The sequence below is a fragment of the Chlamydotis macqueenii genome, chromosome 4, assembly GCF_036417535.1.
Source record: "Chlamydotis macqueenii isolate bChlMac1 chromosome 4, bChlMac1.mat, whole genome shotgun sequence".
Taxonomy (NCBI): domain Eukaryota; kingdom Metazoa; phylum Chordata; class Aves; order Otidiformes; family Otididae; genus Chlamydotis; species Chlamydotis macqueenii.
This window is the reverse complement of record NC_141559.1, coordinates 51,908,235-51,926,020: the sequence shown is the minus strand read 5'-3', so window position 1 is coordinate 51,926,020 and position 17,786 is coordinate 51,908,235. Positions and strand designations below refer to the sequence as shown.

General features: G+C 39.1%; 1 protein-coding gene across 1 annotated transcript in view; it reads left to right on the top strand.

The window, feature by feature from the left end:
• ZDHHC2 (zDHHC palmitoyltransferase 2) overlaps positions 1-11,778 on the top strand; it is a 37,510-nt gene extending 25,732 nt beyond the window's left edge. Inside the window, exons 8-13 of the mRNA XM_086747368.1 lie at positions 530-662; positions 3,093-3,219; positions 3,388-3,480; positions 4,604-4,713; positions 5,140-5,217; positions 8,175-11,778. Of these exons, the coding sequence (XP_086603494.1) occupies positions 530-662; positions 3,093-3,219; positions 3,388-3,480; positions 4,604-4,713; positions 5,140-5,180 (504 nt within the window). The 3' untranslated portion in view covers positions 5,181-5,217; positions 8,175-11,778. The remainder of the gene's footprint in view (positions 1-529; positions 663-3,092; positions 3,220-3,387; positions 3,481-4,603; positions 4,714-5,139; positions 5,218-8,174) is intronic.
• Positions 11,779-17,786: the final 6,008 nt, after the last annotated feature.

Here is a 17,786-nt window from a genome sequence, read left to right as displayed (position 1 = left end):
ATTCTGTTTATCATAGGTTATGAAATGTCACTTATTCCTACATTATTTTGAAGCTGCATAGAACAAGTATGCAATTATTTAGGAAACATTTTACAAGGGAATTTAAAATATAGATAGGTTTTGTTAACTTCTTTAATACTATTCTATGAAAAAGCTTCAGAGAAGTTTTCTAGTATTTTAATTATTATTATCTGGGTTCACAGCTTAGGATATTACCTTCTTAGATGTGCATTATTTATGCTATTATATGAGTATTCTGAAAAGGCTGTTTAAACAAGATAATTTTTGTGAAGGCAAATTGTTGTTCTCTAAAAGGCAGTTCAAAGTTCAGACAGTTTGCAGGTTCTTCTTGTCAGTAATTATACTTTCTCAAGAAAGGGCCCATTTTTTTTAACTTTATTCAGACCCTTGTGTGGTACATTTGTGTCTGCACTGAATTTGATTTGGCTGAATAGAGGATTATTAATAATCAAATTAAACAGCTATTTCCCCTATTTTAATGGCTTTTTTTTTTTTTTTTAATTTTTAGAATGGCCTTCCTGATACTCAAGCCAAGTTCCACATCATGTTTTTATTCTTTGCTGCAGCTATGTTTTCTGTCAGTCTGTCTTCTCTCTTTGGGTATCACTGTTGGCTTGTCAGCAAGAATAAGTCTACATTAGGTAAGTAGATTTAATGCTTCTGTGTTTAACAGCAAAAAATAAATAATGAATGTATATTATTTGTATGGAGGTAGTGGAAAAAACGGGCAATCCTATACAGATTCCTTGGATTCTGGTTAGAAGTGCCCAGATCTGGCAGTGTCCAGTACTGACTCCTCAGCTCTGCTGCTCCCTGGAAATTCTGACCGTTTTCCTCCTGCCCCAAGGGGCCAAGCTATTAATGTCCCACTTCTTCCCATCCACAGCTTGTTAACAAAAAATGACTAAATTAAAAAAAAAATTGAGATCACTTTGTAATAAATGTTAGACACACTAATGCGTGCTTGCACAAGTGCTTCTTGTTTGGCATTTGCCAGCCCCCAGGTCAAAGTCCTCTGGTGTGGTGTCTCAGTCAGGGCAGTGGCTCCAGTGCTTCATTCCCACCCATGCCCCCAGCAGAACCAAAGTTCCTCTGTTCAATTCAGCTACAATTTTGTTTAAAAGCTCTGAAAAGTATAGTTATTAATTCAAAAACTTTGCCTGTACTGGAGGCAAGAAGACAAAAAAAAATAATCTGGAAGGCAGGCTGATGGTGGCCCTAGTGTTGTTAGTTTTGATCAACATGAGTGAGCACCAAGAGCTGATGTCTGATACAGACTTTAAGGCAGTGCTTCAATGTTTAGTAGTAAACAAACAAATAAATTTGGAGGGCAGTTTCACAATTGTGAGTCCTGTCTGCCCCATAATCATAGACGCATAGAAAGGACTCTGTGTTCAGAGTTAATTTTTAAAACCTCAAAGAAGATGGCCTGTGCCTCTACTATGGGAGTGTTTGTAGAACTGCATTGAATGTCAGTGTTAAAGCAGGATTCCCACCACTTGGATGCATATTTGTCTGCTTACAAATCTTAAAAAATAAATAAATAAAAGGAGATACAGAAGATTTGTGTGCCTGTTCTATACTATACCCTGGACTGTAATAATACCAATTTGCAATATAATCATTAAAATGTCTACATCTCTAAATGCTTCTCTGTTGATATAAGCTGAATTCAAGTAAGCCAATGGATTGATCTGTTTTTTTTTTCCCATTCTCTTGGGATTCACTGATACGTAGATGATTAGTGGAAAACTTTGAATATACATCACTGGAAGAAAGCTTGTTTACTTCAAGTTTCTCTAGGGTTTGTGGGTTTCTTCAGTATTCTGAAAAATTATCTACTTAGAAATGAATATTGGGAAAAATTTATTCAATTTAGTTGTAAGTGCAGAAAAGTTTTATTAACAATGCTTAAATGAATGGAAGTAATTAAGTATTCTGTTTATAAACTGTTCTTATCATTTTAGTGGAAAATAAAATTTATTCAAAGGGAACCGTAATGTTCAAAGGTACACTTCTAATTCAACATTTTGTGTTTTTAAAACAAATTGAATTCCGTACAGGTAATACACCATATTTTCTGCACCCTTAATGTACTCAAAAAGATCAGTTTGTCTCTTCTTGCCATTTTACTTTGGGAAATTGCTCAATCTGTGAAACCCTGAACATGCAGCCATGACAGCTTTAAGTGTGGGTGCTTACTTAAATTGTCCTGGGAGCTGATTTCCTAGCCTAGCATGGAAATCTAAAAGGGTATCTCTATTTTCCCTCCCTGCTTCTTTAAAACATGTTATAACTAATGCATATGACATGTTGAAGGTCATTTCCAGCAGTTCCTAGCTCAAGTTTTACTGCAGAAGGTCGATCTCTGCATGGTTCCAGCATGGTTTGTGTGAGCTGTACTGTCAGGACATCAGGACATAGTTTGCCCTCTATATATAGCCAGTTAAGGGAATTAAATGGCTATCAGTCACTTGGTGGAAAGTGAATGAGTTTTCTGCTTCAGGCACTTCACAACACTTGAAGCTATATTTAGCTCCCTTCTGCAGAAATGTAGGTTGGACATCCATGGGGAATAATCTGGGTCTACGAGTAAAGTGCTTTCATTATGCAGCTGTGAAAACACACAGAATCTTCATACTCCGGGGTGTGAAAAGCTAGTCTTGCTACTTAAGTGGGTTAAGCTTCTCTTCTTTTCCATTACTCTTTCTGTAGTAAACACTTTATTTAGTTTTTTCTTCCTTGAACACTCTCTGTGGTATAGTCACCTGCTGAAATCTTTATGTAGCATATCATGCCTCCTTAAAAAGTGAGTTCCTCGCTCTTTGTTGCTTTGATTATGGAGGAGAGTGGAGACTTCCACCCTTCCTCAGCCATAGGACTTCCTCTGCACGCACAGTGACCGTGTAGCACTGGCTTTGGCTTTCATGAGTGGACTCCCTTCCTCAGTCATTTGGACAGCACAGCCTTTCCTCTTGGATGGTGGTGTCATCAGCATAATTGCTCAAATACCAATGTGGAACTTAAATGTGCTATCTTGTGAAGAAATCTAATTTGGTTTTTCTTTTAAGAGGTATTCAGAGCTCCCATATTTCGTCATAGAACAGACAAGAATGGCTTTAGCTTGGGCTTCAGCAAAAACCTAAGGCAGGTGTTTGGTGATGAGAAGAAATACTGGTTGCTGCCTGTGTTTTCAAGGTATGCTCAGTTTGTAATGCTTCATTTGTTGAAACTGTTGAATAATCAGGATCCACAGGGGTTGGGGAGGTAGTTTTTTGAAATAAGATATGGTAATATTCACTTTAGAAGAAAACAGTTCTTGGAAGCGGTTTTTTCTATGTTTGATACTAATGCTGGATTTTTCAGTCTAGGGGATGGTTGCTCCTTCCCAACTTGCCTTGTCAATCAGGATCCTGAGCAAGCTTCCACACCTGGTGGTCATAATTCAACATCCAAAAAGTAATCTGCTTTTTGTTTCTTATTTCAAATAGTTTATTTTTTTTTCCAGTGCACATATAAATGGAACCATATATAAAATACTTAAAAGTGGTAAGCAAATGAAGAGTCTCCTATTAAGAAATACTAGACAAATTTTAAACAGATAAACTGTAATTCAGCTAATCGTCAGACTTACACTTATATTCATGGAAATAAGTGGGGATTTTTTCCCCCTGATGTGCTTTGCCGCAGTTCCATGGCATCCCAGGACCTGAATTTTCCACACCTGCCCGATATTCATTATGAGCAACATTCTGTTCTGCATACCTATGAGACAGTCAGCCTGCCTGTGGTACGGGTGCATCACCTTGCAAGGCTTTTGAGGGAGGCCGGCTTCTTCATATACAATGAAAAATGCTTCGCATGAGGGAATTCCAGGCCTCAGCACTTGAGCCAAAGCACAGGAAGCTGCATGTTAAATGCACATGTTTTGTTTTTGCTAATAACAGATTGCTAATTCTTATTCTTCACAGATGTGATATTTTTTAAGTGTGAGAAGCATACAGATGCTCCTTAAACTAAATAATAGCTTAGTATTTTATACTGTAACTTTTTTGCAACATTTATGTAATGAAGAGTGTAATAAGGATAGTAAACTTGATTATGTGACTAAGAAATTATAATGGAATCCTATTGACAATCTTTTACTCATAAAAGAAATACATTACGTTTCAGCTAGCTGTTATATTGACGGTTTAAATCTTACCCCAGTGATCCATAGTGTTTATTAGTCAAGAGATTTTGGAGATGTTGTCTCCACTATTTATCATGGGAGGTTTGTTGTAGTGGGATATGTATATGGACAGAGTGCATTTGGAACTGAAGTACGTGTATTAATATATAAATAGCAGTCAAGGAAAAATCAGAATGTTTCCCTGTTCTGTGCTAGGGAATTGCTTTTTAAATTGCACTTGCATCTGTGACAACTACGGTGTAGTCTATGTAATGATAAAAGTGTAGTGATTCATCAGAAAAGAAGCAAGTTAAGGTAGAGAAAATACTACGTATGACAAACTGTAATGTGCGGTAAGATAGTGAAAAATTACTGCAGTTTACTACAATGTTCTTTTTATTGCCATTACAGTGAGAACCACCTGTTTCCTGCAAAGCCGTTGCGCGATTCCCAGAGCCACCTTCTTACGGATACACCGTCTTGGTCAGAAACTAGTGCAAAGGCTGAAAAGGGCAAAGTTGGTAAGGAATTGATTTATGCTGCAATTATTCATTTTGTAATAAATGAGTTTTGGATGATACCATGTAAAAATGACCAAGGTCACTTGGCTTTTGTTATTCATGAAACTTATTTTAAATGCACGTTTGTAGGAAGTTCTAGCTGCTGTGTCCTTCCCAGTTAAGCCTGACCAAGAGATACTGAGAACACTAACACCAGTAGGTACTCATTGTCTGAGCCTGATAATTCTTTTGTTGACAGATTCCTTGTGCCTGAATATGATGACACCTTGTTGCAGCTATTGAAAAGCCATGTAACGGACACAGGATAGGAATAGATTTGGTAATAGTGGAATGACATTAAGATGGATTGTTAATTAAGGGTTGTGTTATTTGCTGAAATAGACATGAGACCTTTTCCTCTCAAAATATCATTTTTTGTCTTTAAAGGTATGAGCAATCCTGCATTAACCATGGAAAATGAAACCTAATTTCCCTTAAAAGAAACATCTGAATATATAAGGAAAGGTATGTCAATATTCTCTGTACTTAATATGTTATTCCGTAATTCCTTACCACTTGAAGAATGCACAGAAGAAAATTACTGAAGCAGTTCCTACCTGTTTTATTTTCTTCAATTTATTTATTTATTTTTTTACCCTGAGGTAGTAGCACATGAATTCATAGCTTTAAACTAAACCTTTTATTTCTTGATGCGTCATGTTTGCAAAATAGTTTAACCTTTATACCCGTTGCTTTTAGGTAAGGTTCCAAAATACTATTATTATTCCCTTTCTTTAGAGACATAATGAAATTGTGGCTATTCAAGCTGTCCAGCAAATATTTGTAAATGAAGTTAGTTCTTAACACTGAACACAAAGATTATAGCTTGGTCTGTGAAAGGAGGTAAAGGTCTATCAGATGACGAAGGAGAAAAGACTTATTCTAATATGCAAGCTATTAGCAGCCTGTTCTTCTGTGTCAGGTGCTGAGCTGCATCCTATTCAATAATAATAAAGTGCTGCCTACTGAAGGCAAAAGGTGTCCATATGACTTCCTGAGCATTTAATCACCTATTGTCAAAAACAGCTGAGATTTTTTTTTTATTTCTTGCATTGGTATCTTGCAACATAGACTTCTCAGAAGACAGGTTTGAGAAGCAGCTAGTAAATTCTGTTATGTACATAGCAGGAGACCTTCGTAATTGGGTTGGGGGGAATGAACACAGTCGATCATCATCTTCGCTTTCATATTTGAAGATTTCTAACTCCGCCAAAGCTTACAGAAATAAGCTATTTCTTATTTAAAGCTGGATTAAAAATTGGACTTTAACCAACCCTAAGAATTTCAGCATACCAAATAATTTACGATTTTTCAGCAATATTGGAGGAGTCATTCCAGCAAGGTCATTTCCATCTCTGCTATTGGAAGCACTCTTTCAGTCATCCTGAAAAAGTGTCTCAAGTGGATGTCCTTCGTTTGTGTGTGACATGACTCCAGGGCATGCTGTCATGGCTGTCAGGCTGCTCTCAGTCACTCCTGGAGCAAGTGGAAGGCCTGGAAAGCGATCAGAGAACTGCAGTGATTGTTACTAGACCCATCAGGCATGGTCTTGAACTGTCAAGGCAGATTATAAAAATGGTAGGTGTGCAGATACCGACAGGTGGCCTGTAGCTTGTACCAAAAAGGTCCCAGAAGTTCAGTTGGATTCATCAGAGAAACTAGAAAATTCTTGACCCTTACATTCTGGTTTTGTGTTAAGTGGTGAATGAAGACACAGACGGTTCTGGATATAGCTGCATCTGCAAACTTTGTGACGGTGTGAAGTGTTAAAGTGTTGAAAATGTGGGTGTCAAATGAACAGTTAAAATATGAGCGAATGAAACTCAGCTGGTGTCTGCAATTTTCACTGCTCTGTGTAGGTTTCTTTTAATAGAATCTAAAAAATCTCATTTCTAACCCTTCATTCAAAATGTAAAGTGCCATGTTTCTGCCTTGTTTAATCCATCAGATGGTTCAACAGAAAAACAGTTTCTGTAAAAGAATAAATTATGCAGCTTAAGTTAGTTTAATGTCTTGCATGTCATCACTACTGAAGAGTAAAGCATTGGAGACAGGCTTTAAAGAATCAGGGTTTTGCATTACGTTACAGAAATACCATTAATTGCAACTAGTTTTGTGAGGTTGGAGTTGTACTTTCAAAAGTCCTAACACTTTATTTACTTATGTAATAACTTTTAAGCTTTAATCTTTCTTTGACCAGCATGTACATTTTATGGAACTTTGTCACTGAGATTATTCTGAATGTCAAACATGGTCTGTGATTGTTCTCAAGATGCTGAAAGTGTTGTTTTGTTTTGGTTTTTTTTCAAGTTGTTTAGCTTGATAAACATCTCGTGCTCTTTTTTGGTTTTTGTTTCTTTTTTTCTATTAAGTCCAGTTTGAGAAAGTAAAAACCAGATTTGTGTTTGCAGTCTGATTACCCCACCCTCTGGGTTTTGGGGGAGTTGTTTGTTTGCTTTGGGGTTTTTTGTTGTTTCTTTTTGTGAGCATCCATTTTGAAGTGCAGCTTTTTAAAGAGGCCACTTTCAGAGGAGGTTATGTTCCAAAGAGTAAGTGTAAAGCCATGTAAAGGGGCTTCTGAAAGTCATTTTTGCCTCAGACCAATGCATGCATGTCTCAAAAGGGCAGTAGCTAAGGACTGATGATATCTCTGGCATGAGCGTCAGTGCCAGTTTGGTTGTACCATTAGCTTTGCCTGATATGTTTCTATGTGGGACTTAGAAGACCTTCTGGAGATGTAACAAAAAAAGCTACATTACTCTGTGTGTACATCTCTCTCTCTGTATCTGACATACAGTTGCTGGAATAAGAGCCCTTATATAAAAATGTTTTTACTTTTTTTTTTTTAAACTACTTTGTGTTTAACTTCATTCCTTTATTGCCAGTATCTGAGTTATATTTGTTCTAGGGAGTGAGTAGAATACTTTATTAAAGATGCTGAAATCACAACAACAAAACCAACTCATTTCATCTTTGACGTGAAAAATACTTCCCACTACCCCTGCCAGTGTTAATTTGGATTTCTGTCCCAACCAAGGTTGTGTTCAGTATCCTATATCCTGTAATCCTTTATAGTTAATCAGAGGAGTAATTACAGAGAATTACAGATGTGATTTACACTAATGTTACAGAGAATTGTTTTTTAATGATGTTGGTACCTGGAAATACTCTAAAAAATAACTCACTTCATTTTAAAAACTGGTGACCTGCTTACTGTGTAGTCAGTTTTTAATCACTGTCATCCTGACATGGGTTAATAACCTAACTGTGAACAGTCTTTACTGTGTGCTTCTGCAGGGCGGGGTTTTCATTCAGCTGTTGTTCACTTTCCCCTTTGAGTTGATGAGACCTGTTGCAGTAACTTAATTTTTAGGTATTCTTCCATTCTAATAATGTATTTTGTGATTAATGTTCTTTTCCAGTTCAAGAAAAAGCTGTCATTGGAAGGAAGATGCATTCTTCCAAGTATCAATCAGCCCTTTTGGCCAGCTGCTCCTGTCTGCTCCTGTGTGGATGTGCTCAGAAAACAAGCTGACAGATGATTAGCTGTCTCCATGTCACTGCTTGAAACATTAAACTAAACATACTACTTCTGAACCATATAAAGAATGTTTCAGCTTTAAAATTACTGGTTTTGAATGGCGAAGAATGATTCTGATTATTAGAAAATGGGAAAAAAGGGGGGGGGTCTGAGTTTACTATTGTAAAAATTCAATGGCTGGTTTTACTTCAATATTCAGCACAAGAAAAATGGGACTTCCTTACATATCTGTCCATGTTCTTGCCTTAGTTTTGAAAATTCACCTGTTAATTCAAATTGCTATAAGGAGTTTGCTTTAAAATAAAATTTTTGCACTACCGGATTTATGAACTGGGAGAACAGCCAGTGTTGATTACAAATAATTTAGTGGCTTGATGGACTATATTTTCTTTTGAGCACTTGATAAGCAATTTTTGGAGATAAGGAGACCCAAGTGAAGTGTCTGACTATTTTTGGACAATTTTTGGAAAACTTTATTGCAAAAGCTCTGTTTTCCCTCATATGTGCACTGCCAATAGTTTGAAAAGATGAGAAGGGGGGAAAAAACCTCCTTTGTTAATTGAATGCTACAGTGGGTCACTGGTAAGTGGAGTGATAAAAAGCCTGCGTTCAGATGGATAATACATTTATGAAGCTGGCCAGCTGGGGATTTTGATGGGAGCTGCACAGGACAGTGCTATGAAATGGAGATTTTATTGTCCTGTTTGGAGCCATTATCCCCTTTGGGAAATGAGTGTTAGCGCTTCACTGATCCAAAATTTTGGCTTTTCACCAATCTGTGTTTCTGAGGGTCCCATCTTTCAAAATCCTAGTTTCTTCTTAATTGATAGTTGTCTCAGATTCCTTTTTTCACTTGTTCTTTAAGACACTGCCTTTCTTACTGCATAACTTAACGAATATCATGTACAATCAAGGAGACTTACTGTGATATTTGCGTTTACAGGACAAGAGACGTTTGATTGCAATACCAAAAAGCCAAGCTGCTGCACATAGGAGACCCCCTTCAATTAAGTTAGGAGGTAGCAGCTTGCTTAGGATCAAAGTTTACTGGCCAGCTAGTAAAAGATACATTATCAACTTTCAGACAAGTCAAGGAAATTTCAGCAACAGAAATCTAATTGTCTTGTGCCTTTTGTATACACTACATTTATGGTACCGGTGTTTACATTTAAATGCAAATTGTTACTCTGAAAACAACATTAGGAGGAACTTGGTTATGCTTTCTAGGTGGCTAGATAAAAACATTAGTCCAAAAAAAAAGTGAAAACCTCTCAGGCTAAGCTCAGTTCAGTTGAAGCAGAAAAGTACTTCTGTTCTCAAACCTGAGTCACTTAGCAGGTTGGTTCACAGTGTGAAGATGCCAGTTTGTTTAGAAAACTGGCAGCGGGACTAAATGTGACAGATTTCTAAAAGTAAAAATCTTATCATTAACTCTTCTACAGGCAGGTAACTTCTTTGAAATTTGTCTTTCCTGGGTTTACAACTTCAGTGATAGCTGTTGGAGCACAAATGTGGTGGTTTTTTTTTTTTTTTGAGTGAGGAGAAATTTATTATTTCTTTTACTTTTTTTTTTTAATCTCAAAATTTTACCAGCCTGAAAACATCTGTTTCTTGCCAGAAGTGCCGGAGTATGGAGCCCTTGATATAGAACACTTTTTTTAAACTAGCATGAAGGTAGCATACAGTTTACATGATGCCTGCAGACATCTAGCAACCAAAAGTTTTTTGCAGCTATTTATTCGGTGTTGTTCTATCAATCAGCTTACCTCGTATTAGTGTTTGTTTAAAAGCTGACTTGTCAAGGGGTAAGGGGGAGAGGGAAAATATATTTTTTAACACTTCAAGTTCTCTATCTATCTGTATAGTCTTGTTTTTTACACAGTTAGTCACAGGGTGGTTTGTCATGGAGCATGCATTTGAAAATACGGAGTAAAAAAAGCTTCTATGTAACTTGCTCCGTGTTTTTTCATAAAGACAAAATACAGGTTTCTTCCCCAGCAAAACGCAAAATGGAAGTGGATCACTGTAGTGCAGATGTCAGCCTCCCTGACTGCGTCCAGGGCTCTGAGAGTTCTCAGTAAGGCTGGGGATCAGTGTAGAGAAAGGATGGGGATACAGGATCGAGAAATGCCTGGCATCTCCATGTCTCAGAAGTCCCACTTCGAAAGCACAATAGCCCTGAATAACCTGCAGTTTTGATGTAGCCAGAGGCTGTCCCTTTAGCAGAAAACTGATGGAGGTGTGGGAGTTGCATGCTGGTGAAGGGAGGCAAAGGGAAAAGAGAAACGAGGGTAGCTCAGAGGTAGACGTTCAGCAGATCTGAGCCAGAGGGGCTCTCAGGATGGGTATGAGCTGTGCCTCTGTGAAGAGCACTGTCCACAGGCTTTTGAGGGTTCCTGGCAGTTCTCGCTGTATAGAACATGGACAAAAGTGAGCTAATCATGCTCCAAAGTATAATTTCTGATGTGACTATATTCTTGGCTTTAAGCTCTCTAATATTTTATATAGCAAAGTGGAAAAAAAAAAAAAAAAAGTCTTTTTTTGCCATATTGTCATTGAGCATTGATGCTGTTACAATGCATGCGGGAGAATTTGTGAAGAGGTAAGGGGAGCACGGTTGCAATGTTGTTTGTCCACGTACACTGATTCTCCTGTTCTTTATATTCGTGCTAGGCACTTTACTACAGCCTTTTCTGTAACTTCTGTAATTTTTTTTTAAAAGACTGCTTTTTACCTACTGTACAGTTACTAATCTATTTTTTTTTTTTGGCTAAAAGACTAACAACAGCCCTGATATTTGTCTAGCAGTATGACTGCATTTCAAGCTTCAGTGGAAGTTGGATGAGTTCTACAGACTCCTCAGGTGGGCCTGAGTCCCTAATGACAACAGAGTTCAATTTATTTTGTATACATGTAAACAAGTCATATGAATTGTAGTCCCCCATACGCATGTAACAAGCTTCCTTAATTTGTAGCACAAAACAGTATGGGTCTGCACTAGAACTGGTCCACACGTGTTCTGTATCAGTTGATGTACTGGTGGCAGTGCTCAGAAGTCTTCACAGATTTTTGTTAAGTAAATGGAACACGGAGATGGTGGCGAGTTCCTCCACTGAGCAACTGGACACAGCTGCTGCTATGCACTTTAATTCTTTAACTTGAGAGAAAAAACAGTGCAGAGTAAATGCTCTTTAGTAACCTACAGTTGTGGGCAGGTAACGAAATATTGGTCATTATTGTTAACTGTTTGTGTACATAAAATCTGGATCTTCAGGTGAGACTTCAACATGGGTGATTGCAGGAAGCAAGTTTTAGTGCACGGTGTGCTGTAGCTGTCGTTAATCCCACATTTGGACTGAAAGAGTTCTTGCCCTGGTGTGCAGGGGTGGGGGGGAGGAATATATTTCTACCTAAACTTAGTGTGTAACTTTGCCACTTGTTGATGTATTGCTCACATAAATAAATGCTTCATGTTCAGCAAGTCACGTACATCGTACTCATTGACACACAACCTTCTGTTTCACTGACAGTACCTCAACAGAACAGTCATTGTCTCAACTGCAGCTTCATTAGCAACGCAGTTGATGTAAATATCCACCCCTCACCTCTTCACCAGTGATCTTTGACTCTCCCTAGTCAGCTTTCCCTCCCCGGTTTAATTGCTGGGTCCGTAGCACTTCACAAAGCACCTTCACTGTGAAACAAGTTACGAAGGAACCAGATCCTTTTTGGTCTTTCATGGGTGAAAGATGAACATAGCTGCACTCCTTTGGATACTATTGAAGGTCAGAAAGGTGGAATTTTGTCAAAAAAAAAAAAAGGGGAGTTTTTAAACCCACCTTACTTTATAGAACTGAGGAGGTGCAAGGATGGGAAGTATGTTACTGAACCGGGGCTGTCACCCACAGCAGCTTTGCTTCATGAGGGCTCTCCAGTCCCTCCTGTGCCAGATTCTTCTGATCTGCCTGACTTTTCACTCTTTGCTAAGTCTCCCCTAGGAAAGCTGTAGATCCACCTTTGGTGCAGAGAGGAATGAGACTGTCTCCTCAGTGGCCTCTAAAAATGCAGGAACAGTTAGGTAAATACGAAAGCAGCTTTACCTGTTCCAGTTCAGACATAACCTGCAGTGTATGCTCTGAGCTCTTCCCATTTCTTATTTAAAAGTCTTCCAGAAATATTTGTATTGAACTATACACAAACATTCTCATCCAGAACAAGGGGATTACAAAAACAACGTGCTATGCTGTGTGGCTGGTGTGGTGTCTCTGTTGCCACTTCCCTTGCACCTATGACTTCCGCTAGGGACCAGGTAAGAGGGCAGGAAAAGCAGCAGACTTCTGGGGTGAAATTTTGAGCAAGCAGCATCTGACATAAATGGAAAGAAAGCCTCACCTATGTCAGCCTTTGCAGTTTTTCAGTTTGTACTTTATTTAATTTTTCATTGCCATTCTTCTCTCTCTTGCATCTTCTTCCCTTCCACTGCAGTCCAGATTGAAGTGTCTTTCATTTGAAATGTACTATCAAGATTACATCCTCTTCTCCCTCCCAGGGTATATTCTAGATCAATAATTCCTTCATTTCTCCAAGTTTTCCTGATGCTGCCCATCACTGAAATACAGTAACTTAGTCATCCTGAAATCTGGCTATGTGTAGTTTCCAGTATGTGGGGCAATGATTACGTGCCTCAGCCTAGATCACTGATCTCCTCAAGCAGATGGGCCCAACAGTTTGATTGTAGCAGTTGGAAGAGCATGCTGTGAGCTACGTCCCCTTTCCCACCTCCTGCACGCTCACAGTTTAACTGATTGGCATAACTGGAACAGACCCAACACTTCCTGCCAGTCATAGCTTTATGAAGTCATTTTCCTTTTTTTCCTTTGAAAACAGAAGAATTTTCAGTTCACCTATGAAGGAACCCCAGTTATAAAGACAAAATGTGCTATAAAGACAAACTGTGTTACAGCCTGAACACCAAGAACCTATTTCCAGTTATTTTCTTTATCGTATCAGAGATTAAACTGGCCAGTAGCTCCAACAGATACAACAGAGAAAAATCAGTAGCTTAGTGATGCTGTAAGCGTGCTAGCAACTAACCTTCACATATAACACCATCGCAGATACTACAGGTACACTCCAGCGCATGCAGAGGGACGAGAACAAAGGAAAACAGGGAGCTTGCAAAGCTCAGCTATTCTATGATGTAAAGTAAATAAGAGATAGGGTCAACTGCAGCCGTGGTTCTGATTTCCTATAAAAGATACAGCATGTTCTCTGTAACACAGCTCAAAAAGTTCAGCTGTTGCCAGTTTCTACCTGATGCACAGAGAAGCAAAGGCTTCCCCTCCCTCCATCTCTTCCTGTCACATTATCCAACAGTGTTAACGGAGGCGAGAATCTCATGAGCACAGGGAAGGCCACACTTGGGCAAGACAATTCTCCCACTTCAGCAGAGGCAGGAAAAAAAACCCACACAAACCAACTCATCTGTGCTGGCAGAAAAAGGAGGAGACAAGCCTCTGCAGAAATCAGATCTTCACAGTTGGCATCAATGAGCACATTTCATTCCCAACCCAAGACTGCTAAAATAATGCAGCAGAATCCTCCTCATTTCTCTGCCATACCTCATTAGGCAAGAGGGAAGAAAACATCAAAACAGTCTCCTATTAAACCAACAAAGGTACGCTCAAAGGACACTTGAGAAATTAGGGGGAAAAAAACCCAACAAACAAAACCCAAAACAAAACCATGTCAGCAAAACAAAACCAGATACAGAATCATAGAATGGTTATGGTTGGAAGGGACCTGTAAAGATCATCTAGTCCAACCCCCCTGCAAGGAGCAGGGACATCTCCAACCAGATCAGGTTGCTCAGAGCCCCGTCCAACCTGGCCTTGAACGTTTCTAGGGATGGGGCATCCACCACCTCTCTGGGCAACCTGTGCCAGTGTTCCACCACCCTCATTGGAAAAAATGTCTAACTTCTGTCTATTCTAAGTCTACCCTCCTTTATTTTAAAACCATTACCCCCTGTCCTATCACAACAGGCCTGGTAAAATATACCATTAAGAAGCCCAAGTGAAGATGCAGTCTTAAATTTGGTTTTTCCTTTCTTTGAATGGCATATTCTTTAATATGTAGCACATTCTTACAATGCCACACTTTCATTCTGTGACTGGTCAATGAACTCCTTCAGTGGAAGAAGGCTCAGAGAAGACAGACAGGGGTGGTGTGCTCATGAAGGTCAGAAAATAATTTTGAAAGTGACCACATCTGTCATCAAAGAAGTTGAACTGATCCCAACACCAATGGGACCAGATGACTTTTTGCTGTAGATAACCAGGTGGATTAGTTGAATGGGTCAAATGGTTATGTAAATGGCCTTCCCTAAAATAACCAATAAGAAGTATTCTCTTCATGAGCCAGCCACACCAGCACGGGGGTGTGGGTATGTGGCTCAGCCCAACGTACAGTATAAAAATGGAACACCCAGCAACATCAGCTTGCAGAGAGCAATGGGCTTGAGCTTGCATCAACCCATGAGTTCCTTCCTGGTGACTGGGGTCACCCAGCACCGCGATGGTGAGCATGCTATGGAGATCAGTAAAGGGAATTATGTTCATGTTGTGATTCAACTATATATACAATTGCTATATTGTGTTTCTGTTGCAGTTTCAGTATATTGCTGTATCACTTTTCTACATCAAAATCCCACGTAACATCAAATATCTTCAAATAAGTAACTTTGGTACTAAAGCATTATGCCTTCCTCATGTGGAACATCTAGAAGAACCTGGTCAGAGAGTATTGGACAACACACTTTGCCAGCTGATTTAGCCCTTCACCTATTTTTCTAAGCAACTGAAAAAGAAGGATTATGCAAAACAGTTTTAAAGAGCTGAACAAGTACTACCACTCAAGAACATTCAGCCAACAAGATTAAATGCAGTATTTCCTAAGCGCTAATACGTAAAGGCTAGGAAATTTTACTTGGAATTATTAAATGAAAATACTATAAAGTTGTACTATCTGCCATGTGGTTTCTACGACAAGGACACCTCAAAAGACAGGTTTGATTCTGTAACTTTCATTCTGAATTACAATCCTTTACTTACGGTAGTGTTTAAGGTTACTCCCCCAGCATGAAAATGAATACCATCGGTGCTGGGTAATGAACAGAAACACAACTTGTAACCCAGCAAAAATAATTCTCAACTGGATTTATGTACAACTAAACATATTTCTTATGAACCAGCTTCTCCCAATCGTCCTCTTTAGGACATTACTCAGACCCACTGTTTGCTCTCTGCAATGTTTAGACTCCCACGTTTCAAGCAATACTAGTGGAATTATCTTTGAAACAGTGATTTTAAACTAGAGAAAACCAGAGGAACAGTAACTGATTCTCCAAGGCACAGTATCGTTTTGCTTCAAGAGCTTAACCTGTCCCCTTACCTGAAAGTGGAATCAACCACATCTCTGTTCTTTCAGCAAAACATAACATTGCAATACTCTTGTTTTACTCTAAGTCAACATGAGGAGGCAAAGCATGGACCTTACACAAAGCAGGCCATCTGCACGAGTTATGTCTTCCAGTCCATGCTATCCAACATGAAATAATCACTCAGTATTCACTGCATGGACTGTCCCTGGGTGACCAATAAGCATTCGTGGGTGCAGAACACCCATACTCATGCCTCATCTATTTCAGACACAAGGATCCAGTGCAGTCTACTTAAGTGTGCTCTAATCTCACAGAGGAGTTCACACTGCAAGGGACCTGTGGTGATCATCTACTCCAATTCACCTGCTCAAAAGGAGAGTAAAATACAGCAAGCTCATCAGAAATTATTTCCCCTTCCCAAATCCAGGTTAACTACTTCCCATTACCTTCTTAGCCACTCTATGTTTGGAAATGGTTTCTAGGATTATCTGCTCCATCACCTTCCCAGGGACTGAGGTGAGGTTGGCCGGCATGTTCCCTGCATCCTCCCTGCCCTTCTTTAAGGCAGGAGTGACATCTGTTCTCTTCCATTCCTCAGGAAACTACCCTTAGCACCACGACCTTTCAAGTATAACGAGAATGGCCTCACAATTACATGAGTCAGCACTTGGGGGTGCATCCTACTAAGTCCTCTGAGCTTCTTTATGTCCATTTGTTTAAATGTTCCTAAGCTGATCCTCTTCCACCAAGCGTAGGTCTTCCTCATTACAGACTTTCCTAGGCATCTCAGGAACCTGGGATTCCTGAAGGCAAGTCTTACAAGTAAAAACCAAAGCAAAGGTGGCATTGAGTACCTTGGCCTTCCCCTTGTCCTTTGTCACTAGGTCTCCTATCCCCACTCAGCAGCGGTCTCATTTTCTTTACTCCTGATGTCCCTGTAGAAGCCTTTCTTATACCTCACCAGATTCAATTCCAGATAGACTTTGGCTTTCTTACTTTCTACACACTTAAGACAGTGTGACCTGTCCCTGCTTCCACCTTTTGTACACTTCCTTCCTATGCCTGAGTTTAGTCAGAAGCTCCTTGTTCATCTATGCAGGCTTCCTACTACTTTTGCTTGATCTCCTGCGTGAGGGAATGAACCACTCTTGAGCTTGGAGTAACCAGTCAGATACGATTAGAGAAAGGTCTTGGATGTCAGAGGTTATAGGTAATTTCCAAATTCATAAGGTAAAAAGCTTCAAATAGTTTGAATATATTCCAGACATATTTTCTTCTCTCTCAAAGATCCTTCTTGCCTAGTTTTAATGAGCAAAGGGATTAAATGCTTAAAACAAACAAACAATTTAAAAAAAGTGACAGAGAACATAATGTTCCTAGAACACTCATCTGACTCCAGAAGCCAAAAATACAAGTGAATAAAAAAAAGAAATATCAAATACAACAGGTTTTGATATTGCATTTTTTCTGACCAACCTACTCAAACAACCATGTATTTATATGGATTGGAAAGAGCAGAGGCCTGGCAAGAGAATTCTGGTCTCTGAACACAAAGGTGAGCATCTAGACAGCTGGAACTGTGCCTGCACATTTATTTTTTGCAAAAGCAATTAAAGAGGTCCACTTTGGGAACAGATTCAGATTTCAGGCTCTGCAGTTTACAAGTAACAATCCTCCACATAAGAAGAAATTACTTTTTTCATAATCTCTACAATTCACCATTTAAATCCCTCTTTAATGGAAACTACATCTAATTTTGCCACAGAAACCGAGATGCACAAATGTCTCCCTGGCTGTAATCAGTTCTCAACAGGCAGATCACATTGATCAGATCAAGAGTTCTCATAGAGAATAAAGCATAATCTTAGTTTCACGCTGATCAGTGGCTTTTGAGAAAAGTTAGTTTTCTTACAGGAAGAAAACTAACAAGTAAAATTGCTTAAAGTCAAATGCCCATGAGAATTTTAGGCTAGGGCTTAAGTAAAACTCAGCCTGGTGCTGCAGACTGCACGCTCATTACCAGCTGGGACATGAGACTCATCACACATCTTT